At 38.2% G+C, this 19,730-nt stretch overlaps 1 protein-coding gene across 2 annotated transcripts in view; it reads left to right on the forward strand.

Moving 5' to 3' along the window:
- The window catches only part of VASH2 (vasohibin 2), a 190,673-nt gene that overhangs the window by 64,496 nt on the left and 106,447 nt on the right, over window positions 1–19,730 (forward strand). For both annotated transcript variants that reach the window (XM_053712470.1, XM_053712469.1), the window contains exon 4: window positions 3,491–3,547. In XM_053712470.1, coding sequence (XP_053568445.1) covers window positions 3,491–3,547 — 57 coding nt within the window. The remainder of the gene's footprint in view (window positions 1–3,490; window positions 3,548–19,730) is intronic.

Raw genomic sequence — 19,730 nt, forward strand, 5'->3', positions numbered from 1 at the left:
CATATATTGCGCAGGCTTCAGTGCAAGCGGTGCAACCCGTGCCGCCTGTAATTTCACCTTGCACATCAAACTATTAACCTCTAATCCGCCATTAACCCACAACGCAAACTACCTATTAAAGTATTAACCCCCTAAAGCACCAAAGCCCACAACGCAAATAAATACATTACTAAGCCCCCTAACCTAGCACCCCCTAAATTACAAAATTACAAAAAAATTACAAAATTCTAAACTTACTATTAAAATAAAATAACCTAGCACTACTTTAAAAATAAAAATAAACTAAGTATAAATTAAAGGGAAAAAAATTAAAATTCTGGTGTAGACTGTCCCTTTAAGCTACAATTACAGAAAATAAAAAAATCTAAGATTAAAGAAAATAAAAAAAACAAAATGATCAAATTGTAAAAAATTATTCCTAATCCCTATGAAAATAAAAAAGCCCCTCCCCCAAAATAAAAACACCCCGTACTCTAAGAATAAACTGCCAGTAGCCCTTAAAAGGGCTTTTTGCAGGGCATTGCCGCAAGATAATCAGCTCTTTTACATCAAAATACACAAAGAAAGAAATATATTATAAATTGTTTTCTTTTGGTACAGAAAATCCTTAATGCTTTCATTACCTAGCTAATGGGCAGAAAATTTGGACAGGATATGTATTTTTTGATGTGATATATTACATGTACATGCAGCTTTTTGGATAGAATACAACCATGTGTTTCCCATGTATTGGGAAGGTCAGGCATTTGGCATAAACAGTGTGATATCACTTGTGATTTATTGGGTGCTTCAATTTATTAGACAATGGAATTAGATACATTTGTCCTGGTCTTATGGCAGCACTATCTGTATTTACAGTATTGTATTAGTTTAGAGCAGTGCAGGAAGGGTGTGTACAGAAAAAAATAATAAACATTTGGCAAAAAGTAATGTTGCAAAATAAAATAAATAGGAACATACACAGACACATTCACAATCCAGCATCAAAACTAGTTTACTGTCTGAGTAGGTAGATATATTCCAGGTAAAATGAATCAGAATTTGCATGAGTGCCTTTCAATCTTAAATACAATTGTTTCGCCTTAAAGGATATTATAAGTGCAGCTCCATGCATTCAGCTCCTATAAATTTGGGTTAAACACATAGTTAAAGTCCCACTTGGCACTGCAAATGCTGCAGCTGCTGAGCTGAACACAGACGGTGATTGCTAGCGGCATGTGAATGCCTTTCGCTAATTGGTTCACCATCTGTTTCCTGCCCTTGGACCAGTTCAGCTGGAACATCAATAGTGCAAAAAATGCATCCTCTAACAAATTAGAGCATTCAGTTTGTGCACTAGAAAATATACTATACGATCAGCAAATAAATTATTAAAATTGAGTAGTCCCTGACATGATAGATGCTGACACAATATGTTTATACGTGGGTGCACTGGGCATGTAAAGTATACGTACATATGCCCTTGAGACAGCAGTAAGTTTTACTAGGAGCATTTTTTGCTAATACAAATATAACACAAAAATGCTTCTATTGAAAAGTGAAATACACTCATGAACATTTAGATTTTTGACTTTTGTGTCCCTTTAAATATCCAGGTGTCATTTACCCCAGCGTCCTTATGTGTATATGTCTCATCAGATAAACCTCATGTGCACCACTACTATATTCCTGCTTGTTATGTCCTCAGTAGTGAAGTGTCAGGAATTATCTACCAACAGAATGACACTGCTAAGTTAATTATGATCTACTGTCCTGAGAGTTTCTCATCATCATATCTTAAGAAAATAAACATCTCTATGTCTTATTCCTTTTTACGGCTGCTACAAATCCCACCCCTTCTGGCTCATTTACCTATAAATATCTAGATTGTAAGCTTCTTGAAACAGGACCCTTCGCATGTATCTTGCAATCAAGCCTCTGCCAATCTTTACTGTATCTATATATAAAGTATCCCATATCATCAGAACTACAGAATATAATGCCACTTTACAAATAAACGTGAATAGTAACATATCGATTTTCTTTGGCATTTATGAGTGAATGTTCAGTACTTTTTATATTGCAGAAATAAAATGTGTTTGTTTATGTTACACATATGCAGCCTTTTTATGTTGTAGGATGATGAACAGAGATTCCTACAGAGATTCCTAGATAAAAAGTACGTGTTCTCATGTTTATAATATGGGTGCATTACATTTAACAGAAAGATTCATTTTTACAACCTAATGAGGGATATTCACAGTAGCCTTATAGTGATAGAATGAAATGCTCTAATTCGTAAGATGCTGCAAAGTTATGTGTTTATCCTCCGTTGGTCCTGAGCAGAAACGGCCTTGGTTCCAGTCAGCAGTAATAGTTATATAGTTGGGTCGAGCGACTACTGCTGCTGATTAGATGAGCGTCAGTTTCCGCTCAGGGCCAGCAATGCTTTGATGCGTTGCTAGGTATAAAATGACATATTCTCTAATGAATGGTATAGAGGATTAAGGACATTTCCTCAGCGAATAATAAAAATAAACTATAATTAGGTGCTGCTGGGAGCCTTTGTTAAAAACACAAATCCACAATATTAATTTAAAGGGACGTGAAACCCAAAATTTTTCTTTCATGATTTAGGAAGAACATACACATTTTAAACAACTTTCCAGTTTTTTTCTATTATCAAATTTGCTTCATTCTCTTGGTATCATTTGTTGAAGGAACAGAAATGCACTACTGGTTTCTAACTGAACACATAAGTGAGCCAATGACAATCGGTATATATATATTTATATATATGCAGCCACCAATCAGCAGCTAAAACCTAGGTTCTTTGCTGCTCCTGAGCTTTCCTAGATAAACCTTTCAGCAAAGGATAACAAGAGAAGGAAGCAAATTAAATAATAGAAGTAAAGTGGAAAGTTGTTTAAAATGGTATGTTCTATCTAAATGAATGTCTAATTATGACTTTACTGTCCCTTTAATGAATGTTGCAAATTAAAATTACTATTTTCATACAGGTACAGAATTCCAAAACCCAAAATTATTCCAAAATCCAAACTTTTACATTTATTTATTTTTTAAATAAAATTGTTAAAAATAAAAAAAATTCCACCCCAGTAAGTCACAATGTCCTCTGCCTTTTGACTTTTGTTTGGTTTTTGTGTTCTTGAGTGCAAATACTAGTCTATATTTATTTAAATCTACAACTATTACCTTTCTGATTATAGTACTGTACTATCTTTCTGATGGTTCTGTGTATACAAAAATATTAAACATTATATAAAAACGACCTTTATATTACCTGTATAAACTGTTTTTATGACATGTAGATAATGTCTAAATTGCATAAGATATTTTTATTTACACTTGGTCCCATTCTACAAGCCGTTTGGATAAAGGGTTTTGTACCTGTATAGTGTTTGTTCCATTTTTTTTCACAACTTTTTAACCTGTTGGCAAACTGTAATGATCTATGTATTATGTTTTCTCCTTAATGTCAGAATTAAAGATATAACCACACAGGAACACAGTTCTTTGAAATAAGGAAGTCAAGGCCGATAAGTGGGTATGAATGACTCATTTATTACTTCTTATTCATGAGTATTCTTTTAATTACACGTCATATATAGAATTCTCCCAATATGGTTCTCGCATTTTTATAAATATTTCCATGTTCCGCAATTATTAAATACAATAACCTCTGTATTCATTGTGTACAGGTAAGTTATGTATGCTGTTGGTATTTTCTTACATAACAAAGCCCCTATTGTACAATTTACCGTCGGTGTTCCGTCCTTTATATATTATTACACACAGATATGCAAATATTGCTTTTGAGAGCTGCAGATGGTGTTTTCATGTTGGACTATGAAGGTGCTCTTTGTAAGGGATACATTGTTATTGATTGCAAATTCTTTATGTGAACGGTTCTGTAGTTTTAGCTTCCACATAAAACAAAATTGTCTAAGGTGTGAAGACTTAAACAACAGGGTAAAAATGATCTTAATAGAGTTCTGGTAAGATGCGAATGCTGAGCGTTTCAATTCAAAGTTAGTAGGGCTGTAATCTTAAAGGGACACTGAATCCATATTTTTTCTTTTGTGATTCAGATAGAGCAGGCAATTTTAAGCAACTTTCTAATTTACTCCTATTATCAAATGTTCTTCATTCTCTTGGTATCTTTATTTGAAATGCAAGAATATAAGTTTAGATGCCGGCCTATTTTTGGTGAACAACCTGTGTTGTTCTTGCTGATTGGTGGATAAATTCACCTACCAATAAACAAGTGCTTTCCATGGTTCTGAACCAAAAAAATAGCTCAGATGCCTTCTTTTTCAAATAAAGAAAGCAAGAGAACGAAGAAAAATTGATAATCGGAGTAAATTAGAAAGTTGCTTAAATGTGCATCTAAATCATGAAAGAAAGAATTTGGGTTCAGTGTCCCTTTAATTGTTCCTGCAACAGAGAAAGAAATGTCTTCTTTATCAAAGGATAACAATTACTTGTTACATTGGCTTTAAATGAATTGTTATATATATATATGTATTAGCAGAAATACTCCTAATAAAAGCTATAGCTGTTTCAAAAGTATATTCAAGTATGCACCGTGCACAAGCATTTTAAACAAAGCACTTGCTCAGAGAGCCTAAGGTGCTTGTACAATCTGGTAATGACTAAATATGTTAAATTGCTTACATCATACACAACCCACTTGTACTTTGAGCAGCTGCAGTATTTAAAATACTGGTGCACTAAGAATATCTAGCTATGCTTCACATGCACGTGCAGACTAAAAATGTTAACACTAAAACAGTGGTAACTTTTACTAGAACATTTTTTGGCAATACAAGTATATTTCAGCTATGTTTCTATTCCAATATGTAAATAATCTATGTGCATTTCAATTTTGACCGGAATTTCCCTTTAAGAAAGTTTAAATAACACACACATCTGTTGGGGTTTTTCTCTAGCTAGGTAAATAGCTTGGTTAAGTGTCGGCTTCTTTCGATTTGGTAGGTAGGCTGCAGATAGGGTCACTATTAGGTTTGGTTAGTTGAGTATGGCCTAGGTGTTAGTCCACTGATACAGATGAGCCTGCTCATCACCATTTATCATTGTTTATTGCTATGATGCTAATAACATCTCCCTGTATATTTAAACCAAAATGTTTCCTTTTCCTTAGCAAAAAAGATCTAAAAAGCCTCCCTCCTAAGAAGTGTCATGTGATCACCCCCAGGATATTTTCTTAAGGTTCTATAAGCATCTCAGTGTATTGCATTTCTTGTTATGAATAGTGATGAAATATTTGGCCACATCAGAGCATGGATTATTATGTTTAGCATCATTGATATGTTCCCTAATGTGGGTTCTGAAAATACCTCCCAACAGTGGTGAGCTTTACACATGTTGAACCCACATTTACAGTGACCCACACGTTGTAACCAACTTGTTTGTTTCTGGGGTCTACGTAATGTACCAAGCGCTGCACAAATACCACTTGGTTTGTTGCTTTAGGATTCAAATTCATAACCATTAGCTACCACATCGCTCAGCCATCATCATCACCACTCAAAATGGACAATTAATTAATTTTATAAATCTGCCCCAAATGCCCGCAAAATACAGCCTAGTGTAGTTTATTAAAAAATAAAGATGGCAGCATGGTGTTAGAAAACTGAAAGGTGCCTTTACATTGTGGTCTAAGGGAACTGTGTGTTCCCAGTAAATATATATATGTATATGCTTATTTATGTGTATCATATACATATATATATACATATATATCATATACATATATATTTAAAACTGCTGCCCAATCATTGTGCTATTTACCCCCTTCGTTGCGCGAGGTTCTGATGCTGTCTGTGATGGCATCAGAACGAGGCTCCCATAGGAGCCAATGGAAGTGCGTTCTTGTGAGCGCAATGCTTCCTTGCAATGAGACCGCAAGCTTGTGATCAGATTGCGATGTACTTGTAATACCAGCGCACATTATCAAAACAAACAATGATCTTGTACTGAGCAATTACTTTTAATACAAATGATTTGTCCTTTAGCCCATATTGACATGATTTATTTGTTGCTGGAGAAAGGATGGCCTACTTGATTTTTTTTTTTTTATTGTTTAAAAATATAGATAACGCCTTTACTACCCATTCCCCAGATCTGCATAACTAAGATTGTTATGTTAATATACTTTATAAAACATAAAAAATACATTTAAAAGTACAGTTACACTCATAATAACACTGTCTGATAAAAATTGTTAAAAAAAAATTGCATAAAAAAGTTATAAGGGATGAAAAATGTGAGGTCTCAGGTGTTAGAAAAAAAAAAAAGACAAGTAAAGGGCTTTAACATAGAGATATATACGTCTCAATATGTATGTATCCAGACGTCTGGGGTTGCTGTGTTCCTTGTTCAGAGTGGAATTGCCTGGTATTTCGGCGCTGGACTGACCGTAATAGGTGGGATCAGACTGATATACTATAGGAAAGTTCTACTCTGTAAAATGCATTTGTGGGCTAAAATGAAGCTGCACCCAGGTGGTAAATCGCCATTGAACAGGCTAACAATGGTATTGAGCTGGTTGTTCGTTCCTGTGAGTGCACTTCTCGCTGTGTGTATTTAGTCTCCCTATGGAAAAAATGGACAACCAGACGTGGACTCCTTGGTCAGTGTGCTTAGAGGAATATGGCTACACCTCACTGACGAGGCACAATGAAGACCGAACTTCGGCTTTTTGCACGCATCCTGTTAGCGCAAGTGTGAAAACCTTTTTACTTTCAACTTATAAACACATGCTACACGATTTGCGCAAAAAGCCTCCATTTAGGGGAGTTAACGTGTGAGCGGGAGCGCAAAGTACCACTCCACTCATAATCTAGCCCTTAATATCAGATGGAGCTTAAAAAGGGTTAAGTATATCTGCTTGTGGAAAGCATTATAAAGCTGAAGAAAAAAAATATGATTTAAACTTTAAAGCAATTATGTGCAAATTATGCTTTTAGGATCTTAAACCCCAAAAAGGGAATTCAAATATTATTTTAACAGTAGAGGAAGGTGACTTGGGAGATATTGTTGCAAATGATATAAAGCAGCGCTGCAGTATCAGACATATGGTTAGTTACTCTTGTAGATTATTGATCTTTAATAAGATCACACCCCAGATCATTATGTACATTTCTGCAGACAGAAGATAAATAAATTAAACATGGAAAGTTGAATATTAAACTTCATGTCAATGTGTATAGTGTGAAAGGGTATGACAAAAATGGTTCATTTATGAAGAGATTTAATAAAATTCTGGAGTTAAAAAAATCTCTAAAAATAAGGAATAATCAGACCAAGGGTGATAATATTAAAGGGACAGTCAACACCGATGAAAACGTTATCCCATACCTTAGATCAAGCAAAAAAAAGAGCCTGCACCGCATCCTATCTTCAATAACACTAACGTTAGGTGGCTAATCTTCAATGAACATTTAGTTAACAACGGCAGATATGGCCGCCAAACTCCTCCCCCTGTTACGTAGGAGGCTTTTTCTCTAACTCTTCAGTCAATGCGAATCAAATCCTCGGTTAGATTATTTAGCCGCCTTCACAGAGACACTGCTCTATTTCTAATAGCGAGCGTGTGCATTAGAAATAGAACAGTATCCCTGTGAACAAGTATGGATTTAAAACAAGAAGCCTCCTACGTAACAGGGGGCGGAGTTTGGCGGCCATATCTGCCGCTGTTAACTAAATGTTCATTGAAGATTAGGCACCTAACGTTGGTGTTATTGAAGATGGGATGCAGTGCAAGGCTCTTTTTTTTTTGTTTGATCTAAGGTATGGGATAACGTTTTCATCTGTGTTGACTGTCCCTTTAAAGTTTGAGGATAGCAAGTTTAAAGGTAGTTTTCAATAGGTTAGTTGGTGGAATAAACATGAGACCTCATCTCTCATAATGTTGTATGATTGGGTCAAGTTATGAAGAATAATTGTTTGGGTAAAACTGTGGAATTAGAAACAGCTGAAACAGTGTGATATAGGAAGGCTCCACTCTCCTCTTGCTCTAACCATATCATTTACTCATCTATAATGACAGTTGTAACTCAAGACGGCTGTATTAACAAATCAGTTTGTCATGTAACCAGGAGCCACAGATGAGTTTGTCATGTAACCAGGAGCCACAGATGAGTTTGTCATGTAACCAGGAGCCACAGATGAGTTTGTCATGTAACCAGGAGCCACAAATCAGTTTGTCATGTAACCAGGAGCCACAGTTCCTGTGCAGCAAAGTTTCACTTCATCTCCAATTCTCCATAAATTGTTGTTCATATTACAATACAAACACACACAAAGTATATAGAGCATGCCCATGATAATGTATAAGTCGGTTAAGAATTCAATGAAAAACCATAGTTTAGGTAAATAGGGGAATGAGCAGACTAATTGGTTTGCTTCCTTTTTATATTGTCCTAATCTGTGTTTCACTGTTGTGCCAATTAAAGGGAGATTCCGGTCAAAATTTAAATGCACATAGAGGAATTACACCTTTGAATAGAAACATATTTACAATATACATGTATTGGCATAAATGCTTATAGTAAAAGTTATCACGGTTTTAGTGTTAACATTTGTCTCTGTATGTGCATGTGAAGCATAGCTAGACATTCTTAGATCACCAGCTTTGAAATACTGCAGCTACGCAGAGCACCAGTGAGGTTTGTATCATGTCAGCAATTAACAAATTAACGGCTAGATTACGAGTTTTGCATTATGAGCGGCTTGGTACTAACTCACAAGTTATTTCCACCGCTCATCTCCCTATAGCGCTGCTATTAAATGTTTGCAAAAACCCGGCGTTAGCAGGCAATATGGCAGCGTTGAGCAAAATTGAGCTCCATAACGCACTCAAATACCAGCACTGCTTTGAGCTGGTTTTACGTGCTTGTGCACGATTTCCCCATAGACATCAATGTCCCCATAGACATCAATGGGGAGAACCGGCTAAAAAAAAGCCTAACACCTGCAATAAAGGAGCGTAAAGCTCCGTAACGCAGCCCCATTGATTCCTACGCCGCCACCGCCACCTACCTACACTTATTAATCCCTAATCTGCTGCCCCCAATGTCGCCGCCACCACCTACATTACACTTATTAACCCCTAATCTTCCACCCCCGACGCCGCCACTGCCACCTACCTACACTTATTAACCCCTAATCTGCCACCCTCAACGTGGTTACATTGTAGCTATCTTAGGTTTTATTTTTATTTTACAGGTAAGTTTGTATTTATTTTAACTAGGTAGACTAGTTAGTAAATAGTTATTAACTATTTGCTAACTACCTAGTTAAAATAAATACAAAGTTACCTGTAAAATAAAACCTAACGTGCCTCACACTAAAACCTAACATTACAATAAAATAAATTAAATTAATTAAATACAATTAACTAAATTACAAAAAAAATAAACACTATATTACACAAAATAAAAAAGAAATTATCAAATATTTATACTAATTACTCCTAATCTTATAGCCCTATCAAAATTAAAAAGTCCCCCCAAAATAAAAAAAACCCTAGCCTAAACTAAACTGCCAATAGCCCTAAGAAAAGGGCCTTATGCGGGGCATTGCCCCAAAGAAATCAGCTCTTTTACCTGTAAAAAAAATACAAACAACCCCCTAACAGTAAAACCCACCACCCACACAACCAAACCCCCCAAATAAAATCCTATCTAAAAAAACCTAAGCTCCCCATTGCCCTGAAAAGGGCATTTGGATGGGCATTGCCATTAAAAGGGCATTTAGCTCTTTTTCAGCCCAAACCCTAAGCTAAAAATAAAACCCACCCAATAAACCCTTAAAAAAAACCTAACACTAACCCCCGAAGATCCACTTACAGTTTTTGAAGACCGGACATCCATCCTCACCGAAGCCAGGAGAAGTCTTCATCCAAGCGGAAAGAAGTCCTCAACGAAGCCAAGAATGAAGGTTCCTTTAACCATCAGCCAATCGGAATTAAAGGTGAAAAAATCCTATTGGCTGATGCAATCAACCAATAGGATTGAGCTTCAATCCTATTGGCTGATCCAATCAGCCAATAGGATTGAGCTCGCATTGTATTGGCTGTTCCAATCAGCCAATAGAATGCAAGCTCAATCCTAATTTTCACCTTTAATTCCGATTGGCTGATAGAATTCTATCAGCCAATTGGAATTTAAGGGACGCCATCTTGGATGACATCCCTTAAAGGAACCTTCATTCTTGAAGAGCCGTCGGAAGAAGAGGATGCTCCGCGCCGGATGTCTTGAAGATGGAGCCGCTCCGCGTCGGAAGGATGAAGATAGAAGATGCCGTCTGGATGAAGACTTCTGCCCATCTTTAGGACCACTTCTTGCCGCTTGGATGAAGACTTCTCCCGGCTTCGTTGAGGACTTCTTGCCGCTTGGATGAAGACTTCTCCCGGTGCAGCATTTATTTTGTAAATAGGTATCCGCTATGCATGATTTTTAATAACAGTTTTAAAGTTTGGTAGAAAATACTACAGTTTGTTTTTCTGCTGTTCATGACTAGTGGTGTAGTGTTCCGGCGCTATTAGTTTAAGCAAAATGGGTATGCAACATTGTATAAGTATCAGAAACAAGCATCCGTGGCAAATTCTGCGCTCTGAATGTTGTACATTACAACGTGAGAAACTCCAAATAAGAACTTGGATTTCGGTGCAAGTAAGCCCCCGATCACGTGCGCAAGCTTCCTTGATGTAGAGGACGCGCTTCTCTGACAATTGCGCATGCTGAGTAGAAAAAAAGCTATTTTGCATAAAATTGAATAAAACTATTTGTTAGGTCACAGGGCGGGGTAAGAGAGTTTTGCAAGCACAACCCTTTTATCTGGGTGTTCCAGAGTCGCCGAGCTTTAACACACACAAGCTGATTAAAAAGGTAAAACATAATATATATTTCACACACCATAATTATTCAGTGTTCTCCTTTCATTTTCTTGGTAATGCAATATTGCTGATAATGAGTTTTTCTACATTGAGTGAACTGGTCCTTTAAGATAGACTAGATTCATATATGTTTATGAATGGCCATTTTGTAAAGGTGAAATAATCTTCAAAATCAATTTAGCACTGTTTTGCCTATATTTTGCAGGGTTTTGTTATTGGGCGTTTCTGCCATTAGCTTCTTTTGCAACATAATACTCATGCTAAATCACTTGAAAATGATGCAGCATAACTGTAAAAAGCTGACAGGAAAATATCACCTGAACATCTCTATGTAAAAAGGGATAAGATATTTACCTCACAATTTCTTCAGATCACCAGAGTAAGTGCTCTGTGAACAGTTATACTTCTACTACTGTCCAGCTGCAAGTTGAAAAAAATAACCATCAGCTTCAGCATTACTATGCTTAGTTGGGGTCTTGCGAGATTTCATAGTAAAGTTCCTTAAAGGGACAGTCAACCCAAAATAGCTTCTGAGTGATACATATTAAGTTTCAAACAAATATTATTTACCAATGTAGCCCAATTTTCTCCTATAAATCGCTTTAAAGTAAAATGACTTATGATTTGCTCCTGTGTCGTTTGCAAATGTCCGCCTGCCCCTATTTCATCAGCAGCACGTCATCTCCAAGTGATCGCAGTAAACTTTTCTATTCTATACGTTCCTGTGTTTTGAATCCGGAACTTCATGTAACCGCTCAGTATTCTAGCACATTCACTGCGCATGCGCCAAACACAGGAACGTGTAGGATAGAAAAGTTTACTGCGATCACTTGCAGATGACGTGCTGCTGACAAAATAGGGGAGGGGCAGGCAGACATTTGCAAACGACACAGGAGCAAATCGTAAGTCATTTTACTTTAAAATGATTTATAGGAGAAAATTGGGCTACATTGGTAAATAATAATCAATTGAAACTTAATATGTATCACTCAGAAGCTATTTTGGGTTGACTGTTCCTTAAATCTGAATAGGAAAATAATATGACTGTGCCTGACACATGCCAGATGCACACTCCCTTGTAGGGATGGGCGAATGTTTCGTTTCAAATTTCGAATGTTTGTACAACATTCTAACATTTGTTTCATGTATTCGAATTATGCAATATTCAAATTTATATATTTGTAATAGTATTTCTAATGCTTTATTTAAATGTAATATTCGAATTAAAAAAATTCAAATATATATATATATGTATGTATGTAATAGTGTTTCAAATGTTTTATTTAAATGTAATATTCGAATTAGAAAAATTTGAATTTATATATTTTTAATAGTATTTCTAATGCTCTCTTTAAATTTAATATTCAAATTATACAATTTTCGAATTCGAATTTATATATTTTTAATAGTATTTCTAATGCTTTCTTTAAATGTAATATTCGAATTATACAGTATTCGAAATAGAAACATTCAAATTGATATATTTGTATCTATGTATCATTTTACTAATTTCCCTACCACATGAACTATTGAACTTCTGAATAGTATTTGTTAAATCGAATGTTACATTTCGAAATTTCGAATGTGGACATTCAATCTAATTATGAACATTCGAATTCGAAAGTGAAATTCGAAAACTGTAAATAGCATTCGTTTATAGAATTTTGAGAATATTTGTTCTTGTCAACATTTGATTATGTAAGTCGAATTTTTACAATAACATTCTTTCTAACATTTGAATATAAACACATTCACCCATCCCTACTCCCTTGCTAGTCTTGGGACTAGCATCCTAAGTGGCTGCTTAAAGGGACACTGAACCCAAATTTTTTCTTTCGTGATTCAGATAGAGCATGCAATTTTAAACAACTTTCTAATTTACTCCTATTATCAATTTTTCTTCGTTCTCTTGCTTTCTTTATTTGAAAAAGAAGACATCTAAGCTATTTTTTTGGTTCAGAACCATGGAAAGCACTTGTTTATTGGTAGGTGAATTTACCCACCAATCAACAAGTGTTCACCAAAAACGGGCCGACATCTAAACTTACATTCTTGCATTTCAAATAAAGATACCAAGAGAATGAAAAGAATTTGATAATAGGAGTAAATTAGAAAGTTGCTTAAAATTGCATGCTCTATCTGAATCGTGATAGAAAAAAATTGGGTTCAGTGTCCCTTTAAAGTCCCTCTACAGTGGGGTATGAATAGATTTTAGGTGATATGTTCTAATCAGGTTTTTACAGCTATGCTGTGTCACTTTCAAGTGCTTTAACATTTGGGTATCTTGTCCCTGTAAATGAGAACTACTAGTAAAATGGAAAAACAGTAATTACAACTTCAGACTTCGGAAACGCTCATGCAAAACAATGTTTGTAATTGTAAAATATTTTTCTGTTTTTGTTATCCTAAAGTAATCTCACTGAATAGAAGGAAAGGTGTTGTCATGTGTTTTTTTTTTTTTTTCTCCTTTATTTCTCTTTAAAGTGAAGGTCAATTTTCGATGAATTGGTGCCTGTTTTTCTCCAACATAGGTGTGTCCGGTCCACGGCGTCATCCTTACTTGTGGGATATTCTCTTCCCCAACAGGAAATGGCAAAGAGCCCAGCAAAGCTGGTCACATGATCCCTCCTAGGCTCCGCCTTCCCCAGTCATTCTCTTTGCCGTTGTACAGGCAACATCTCCACGGAGATGGCTTAGAGTTTTTTGGTGTTTAAATGTAGTTTTTATTCTTCAATCAAGAGTTTGTTATTTTAAAATAGTGCTGGTATGTACTATTTACTCTGAAACAGAAAAGAGATGAAGATTTCTGTTTGTAAGAGGAAAATGATTTTAGCAACCGTTACTAAAATCGATGGCTGTTTCCACACAGGACTGTTGAGAGGAATTAACTTCAGTTGGGGGAAACAGTGAGCAGACTTTTGCTGCTTGAGGTATGACACATTTCTAACAAGACTTGGTAATGCTGGAAGCTGTCATTTTCCCTATGGGATCCGGTAAGCCATTTTTATTAAATAAGAATAAAGGGCTTCACAAGGGCTTTAAAGACTGGTAGACATTTTTCTGGGCTAAAACGATTGATTTATAAGCATTTTTAATACTTCATAGTTTTGAGGAGTTATTTTATTCTTGGGAATTATGTAAAATAACCGGCAGGCACTGTATTGGACACCTTTTTCACTGGGGGCCTTCTCTAATCATAGGCAGAGCCTCATTTTCGCGCCTCTATTGCGCAGTTGTTTTTGGGAAGCAAGACATGCAGTTGCATGTGTGAGGAGCTCAGATACATAGAAAAAGCTTACTGAAGGCGTCATTTGGTATCGTATTCCCCTTTGGGCTTGGTTGGGTCTCAGCAAAGCAGATACCAGGGACTGTATAGGGGTTAAATATAAAAACGGCTCCGGTTCCATTATTTTAAGAGTTAAAGCTTTCAAATTTGGTGTGCAATACTTTTAAGGCTTTAAGACACTGTGGTGAAATTTTGGTGAATTTTGAACAATTCCTTCATACTTTTTCACATTTTCAGTAATAAAGTGTGTTCAGTTTAAAATTTAAAGTGACAGTAACGGTTTTATTTTAAAACGTTTTTTGTACTTTGTTATCAAGTTTATGCCTGTTTAACATGTCTGAACTATCAGATAGACTATGTTCTGTATGTGGGGAAGCCAAGGTTCCTTCTCATTTAAATAGATGTGATTTATGTGACACAAAATTTAGAGAAAATGATGCCCAAGATGATTCCTCAAGTGAGGGGAGTAAGCATGGTACTGCATCATCCCCTCCTTCGTCTACGCCAGTCTTGCCCACACAGGAGGCCCCTAGTACATCTAGTGCGCCAATACTCCTTACTATGCAACAATTAACGGCTGTAATGGATAATTCTATCAAAAACATTTTAGCCAAAATGCCCACTTATCAGCGAAAGCGCGACTGCTCTGTTTTAGAAAATACTGAAGAGCATGAGGACGCTGATGATATTGGTTCTGAAGTGCCCCTACACCAGTCTGAGGGGGCCAGGGAGGTTTTGTCTGAGGGAGAAATTTCAGATTCAGGGAAAATTTCTCAACAAGCTGAACCTGATGTGATTACATTAAAATTTAAATTGGAACATCTCCGCGCTCTGCTTAAGGAGGTGTTATCTACTCTGGATGATTGTGAGAATTTGGTCATTCCAGAGAAATTATGTAAGATGGACAAGTTCCTAGAGGTTCCGGGGCCCCCCGAAGCTTTTCCTATACCCAAGCGGGTGGCGGACATTGTAAACAAAGAATGGGAAAGGCCCGGCATACCTTTTTGTCCCTCCCCCTATATTTAAGAAATTGTTTCCTATGGTCGACCCCAGAAAGGACTTATGGCAGACAGTCCCCAAGGTCGAGGGGGCGGTTTCTACTCTAAACAAACGCACTACTATCCCTATAGAAGATAGTTGTGCTTTCAAAGATCCTATGGATAAAAAATTAGAGGTTTGCTTAAAAAGATGTTTGTTCAGCAAGGTTACCTTCTACAACCAATTTCATGCATGGTTCCTGTCACTACAGCAGCGTGTTTCTGGTTCGATGAACTAGAAAAGTCGCTCAATAAAGATTCTTCTTATGAGGAGATTATGGACAGAATTCATGCTCTCAAATTGGCTAACTCTTTTACTTTAGACGCCACTTTGCAATTGGCTAGATTAGCGGCGAAAAATTCAGGGTTTGCTATTGTGGCGCGCAGAGCGCTTTGGCTAAAATCTTGGTCAGCGGATGCGTCTTCCAAGAACAAATTGCTTAACATACCTTTCAAGGGGAAAACGCTGTTTGGCCCTGACTTGAAAGAGATTATTTCTGATATCACTGGCGGTAAGGGCCACGCCCTTCCTCAGGATAGGTCTTTCAAGGCTAAAAATAAACCAAATTTTCGTCCCTTTCGCAGAAACGGACCAGCCCCAAGTACTACATCCTCTAAGCAAGAGGGTAATACTTCTCAAACCAAGCCAGCCTGGAGGCCAATGCAAGGCTGGAACAAAGGTAAGCAGGCCAAGAAACCTGCCACTGCTACCAAGACAGCATGAGATGTTGGCCCCCGATCCGGGACCGGATCTGGTGGGGGGCAGACTTTCTCTCTTCGCTCAGGCTTGGGCAAGAGATGTTCTGGATCCTTGGGCGCTAGAAATAGTCTCCCAAGGTTATCTTCTGGAATTCAAGGAGCTTCCCCCAAGGGGGAGGTTCCACAGGTCTCAATTGTCTTCAGACCACATAAAAAGACAGGCATTCTTACATTGTGTAGAAGACCTGTTAAAAATGGGAGTGATTCATCCTGTTCCATTAGGAGAACAAGGGATGGGATTCTACTCCAATCTGTTCATAGTTCCCAAAAAAGAGGGAACATTCAGACCAATCTTAGATCTCAAGATCCTAAACAAGTTTCTCAAGGTTCCATCGTTCAAAATGGAAACCATTCGGACAATTCTTCCTTCCATCCAGGAAGGTCAATTCATGACCACGGTGGATTTAAAGGATGCGTATCTACATATTCCTATCCACAAGGAACATCATCGGTTCCTAAGGTTCGCCTTTCTGGACAAGCATTACCAGTTTGTGGCACTTCCATTCGGATTAGCCACTGCTCCAAGAATTTTCACAAAGGTACTAGGGTCCCTTCTAGCGGTGCTACGACCAAGGGGCATTGCAGTAGTACCTTACTTGGACGACATACTGATTCAAGCGTCGTCCCTACCACGAGCAAAGGCTCATACGGACATTGTCCTGGCCTTTCTCAGATCTCACGGGTGGAAAGTGAACGTAGAAAAAAGTTCTCTATCTCCGTCAACAAGAGTTCCCTTCTTGGGAACAATAATAGACTCCTTAGAAATGAGGATTTTTCTGACAGAGGCCAGAAAATCAAAACTTCTAAGCTCTTGTCAAGTACTTCATTCTGTTCCTCTTCCTTCCATAGCGCAGTGCATGGAAGTAATAGGTTTGATGGTCGCGGCAATGGACATAGTTCCTTTTGCGCGAATTCATCTGAGACCATTACAACTGTGCATGCTCAGTCAGTGGAATGGGGATTATACAGACTTGTCTCCGACGATACAAGTAGATCAGAGGACCAGAGATTCACTCTGTTGGTGGCTGACCCTGGACAACCTGTCGCAGGGGATGAGCTTCCGCAGACCAGAGTGGGTCATTGTCACGACCGACGCCAGTCTGGTGGGCTGGGGCGCGGTCTGGGAACTCCTGAAAGCTCAGGGTCTTTGGTCTCGGGAAGAATCTCTTCTCCCGATAAATATTCTGGAACTGAGAGCGATATTCAATGCTCTCAAGGCTTGGCCTCAGCTAGCAAAGGCCAAATTCATACGGTTTCAATCAGACAACATGACGACTGTTGCGTATATCAACCATCAGGGGGGAACAAGGAGTTCCCTGGCGATGGAAGAAGTGACCAAAATCATTCAATGGGCGGAGACTCACTCCTGCCACTTGTCTGCAATCCACATCCCAGGAGTGGAAAATTGGGAAGCGGATTTTCTGAGTCGTCAGACATTTCATCCGGGGGAGTGGGAACTCCATCCGGAAATCTTTGCCCAAATTACTCAATTGTGGGGCATTCCAGACATGGATCTGATGGCCTCTCGGCAGAACTTCAAGGTTCCTTGCTACGGGTCCAGATCCAGGGATCCCAAGGCGACTCTAGTAGATGCACTAGTAGCACCTTGGACCTTCAACCTAGCTTATGTATTCCCACCGTTTCCTCTCATCCCCAGGCTGGTAGCCAGGATCAATCAGGAGAGGGCATCGGTGATCTTGATAGCTCCTGCGTGGCCACGCAGGACTTGGTATGCAGACCTGGTGAATATGTCATCGGCTCCACCATGGAAGCTACCTTTGAGACAGGACCTTCTTGTTCAGGGTCCGTTCGAACATCCGAATCTGGCCTCACTCCAACTGACTGCTTGGAGATTGAACGCTTGATTTTATCAAAGCGAGGGTTCTCAGATTCTGTCATTGATACTCTTGTTCAGGCCAGAAAGCCTGTAACTAGAAAAATCTACCATAAAATATGGAAAAAATATATCTGTTGGTGTGAATCTAAAGGATTCCCATGGAACAAGATAAAAATTCCTAAGATTCTATCCTTTCTTCAAGAAGGTTTGGAGAAAGGATTATCTGCAAGTTCTTTGAAGGGACAGATTTCTGCTTTATCTGTTTTACTTCACAAAAAGCTGGCGGCTGTGCCAGATGTTCAAGCTTTTGTTCAGGCTCTGGTTAGAATCAAGCCTGTTTACAAACCTTTGACTCCTCCTTGGAGTCTCAACTTAGTTCTTTCAGTTCTTCAGGGGGTTCCGTTTGAACCCTTACATTCCGTAGATATTAAGTTATTATCTTGGAAAGTTTTGTTTTTGGTTGCAATTTCTTCTGCTAGAAGAGTTTCAGAGTTATCTGCTCTGCAGTGTTCTCCTCCTTATCTGGTGTTCCATGCAGATAAGGTGGTTTTGCGTACTAAACCTGGTTTTCTTCCGAAAGTTGTTTCTAACAAAAACATTAACCAGGAGATAGTCGTGCCTTCTTTGTGTCCGAATCCAGTTTCAAAGAAGGAACGTTTGTTGCACAATTTGGATGTAGTTCGTGCTCTAAAATTCTATTTAGATGCTACAAAGGATTTCAGACAAACATCTTCCTTGTTTGTTGTTTATTCTGGTAAAAGGAGAGGTCAAAAAGCAACTTCTACCTCTCTCTCTTTTTGGCTTAAAAGCATCATCAGATTGGCTTATGAGACTGCCGGACGGCAGCCTCCTGAAAGAATCACAGCTCATTCCACTAGGGCCGTGGCTTCCACATGGGCCTTCAAGAACGAGGCTTCTGTTGATCAGATATGTAAAGCAGCGACTTGGTCTTCACTGCACACTTTTACTAAATTTTACAAATTTGATACTTTTGCTTCTTCTGAGGCTATTTTTGGGAGAAAGGTTTTGCAAGCCGTGGTGCCTTCCATCTAGGTGACCTGATTTGCTCCCTCCCATCATCCGTGTCCTAAAGCTTTGGTATTGGTTCCCACAAGTAAGGATGACCCCGTGGACCGGACACACCTATGTTGGAGAAAACAGAATTTATGTTTACCTGATAAATTACTTTCTCCAACGGTGTGTCCGGCCCACGGCCCGCCCTGGTTTTTTTAATCAGGTCTGATAATTTATTTTCTTTAACTACAGTCACCACGGTATCATATGATTTCTCCTATGCAAATATTCCTCCTTTACGTCGGTCGAATGACTGGGGAAGGCGGAGCCTAGGAGGGATCATGTGACCAGCTTTGCTGGGCTCTTTGCCATTTCCTGTTGGGGAAGAGAATATCCCACAAGTAAGGATGACGCCGTGGACCGGACACACCGTTGGAGAAAGTAATTTATCAGGTAAACATAAATTCTGTTTTTTAATAAACCTATTAAAAACAAGGGCACTTTAATTAATCAAAATTGACATTTCACTCATTTTCTTCAAATACTTACCTTTTACTCCTGACAGCCGCTGCATCGCTTTCTCTGCCCGTCGCAAGCCCTCTTCGAAGGTCCAAAATGACGAATCCGGCTTCCTTCAATCACGGCGTTGCCTCAGGCCATGATTCCCCTGGGGGGGAAGCCGTCATTGGAGGAAGCCGGATTCGTCATTTCTGACGTATGAAGAGGCTTCCGACGGCCGGGGGAAACGCTGGAGCAGCTGTGAAAATTAAAAGGTAAGTATTTGAAGAAAACGAGTGAAATGTCAATTGTGATGAATTAAAGTGCCCTTGTTTTTAATGGGATTATTAAAAACCGGGCACCGATTTATCTAAA

The sequence above is a fragment of the Bombina bombina genome, chromosome 4 (assembly GCF_027579735.1).
Source record: "Bombina bombina isolate aBomBom1 chromosome 4, aBomBom1.pri, whole genome shotgun sequence".
NCBI lineage: Eukaryota > Metazoa > Chordata > Amphibia > Anura > Bombinatoridae > Bombina > Bombina bombina.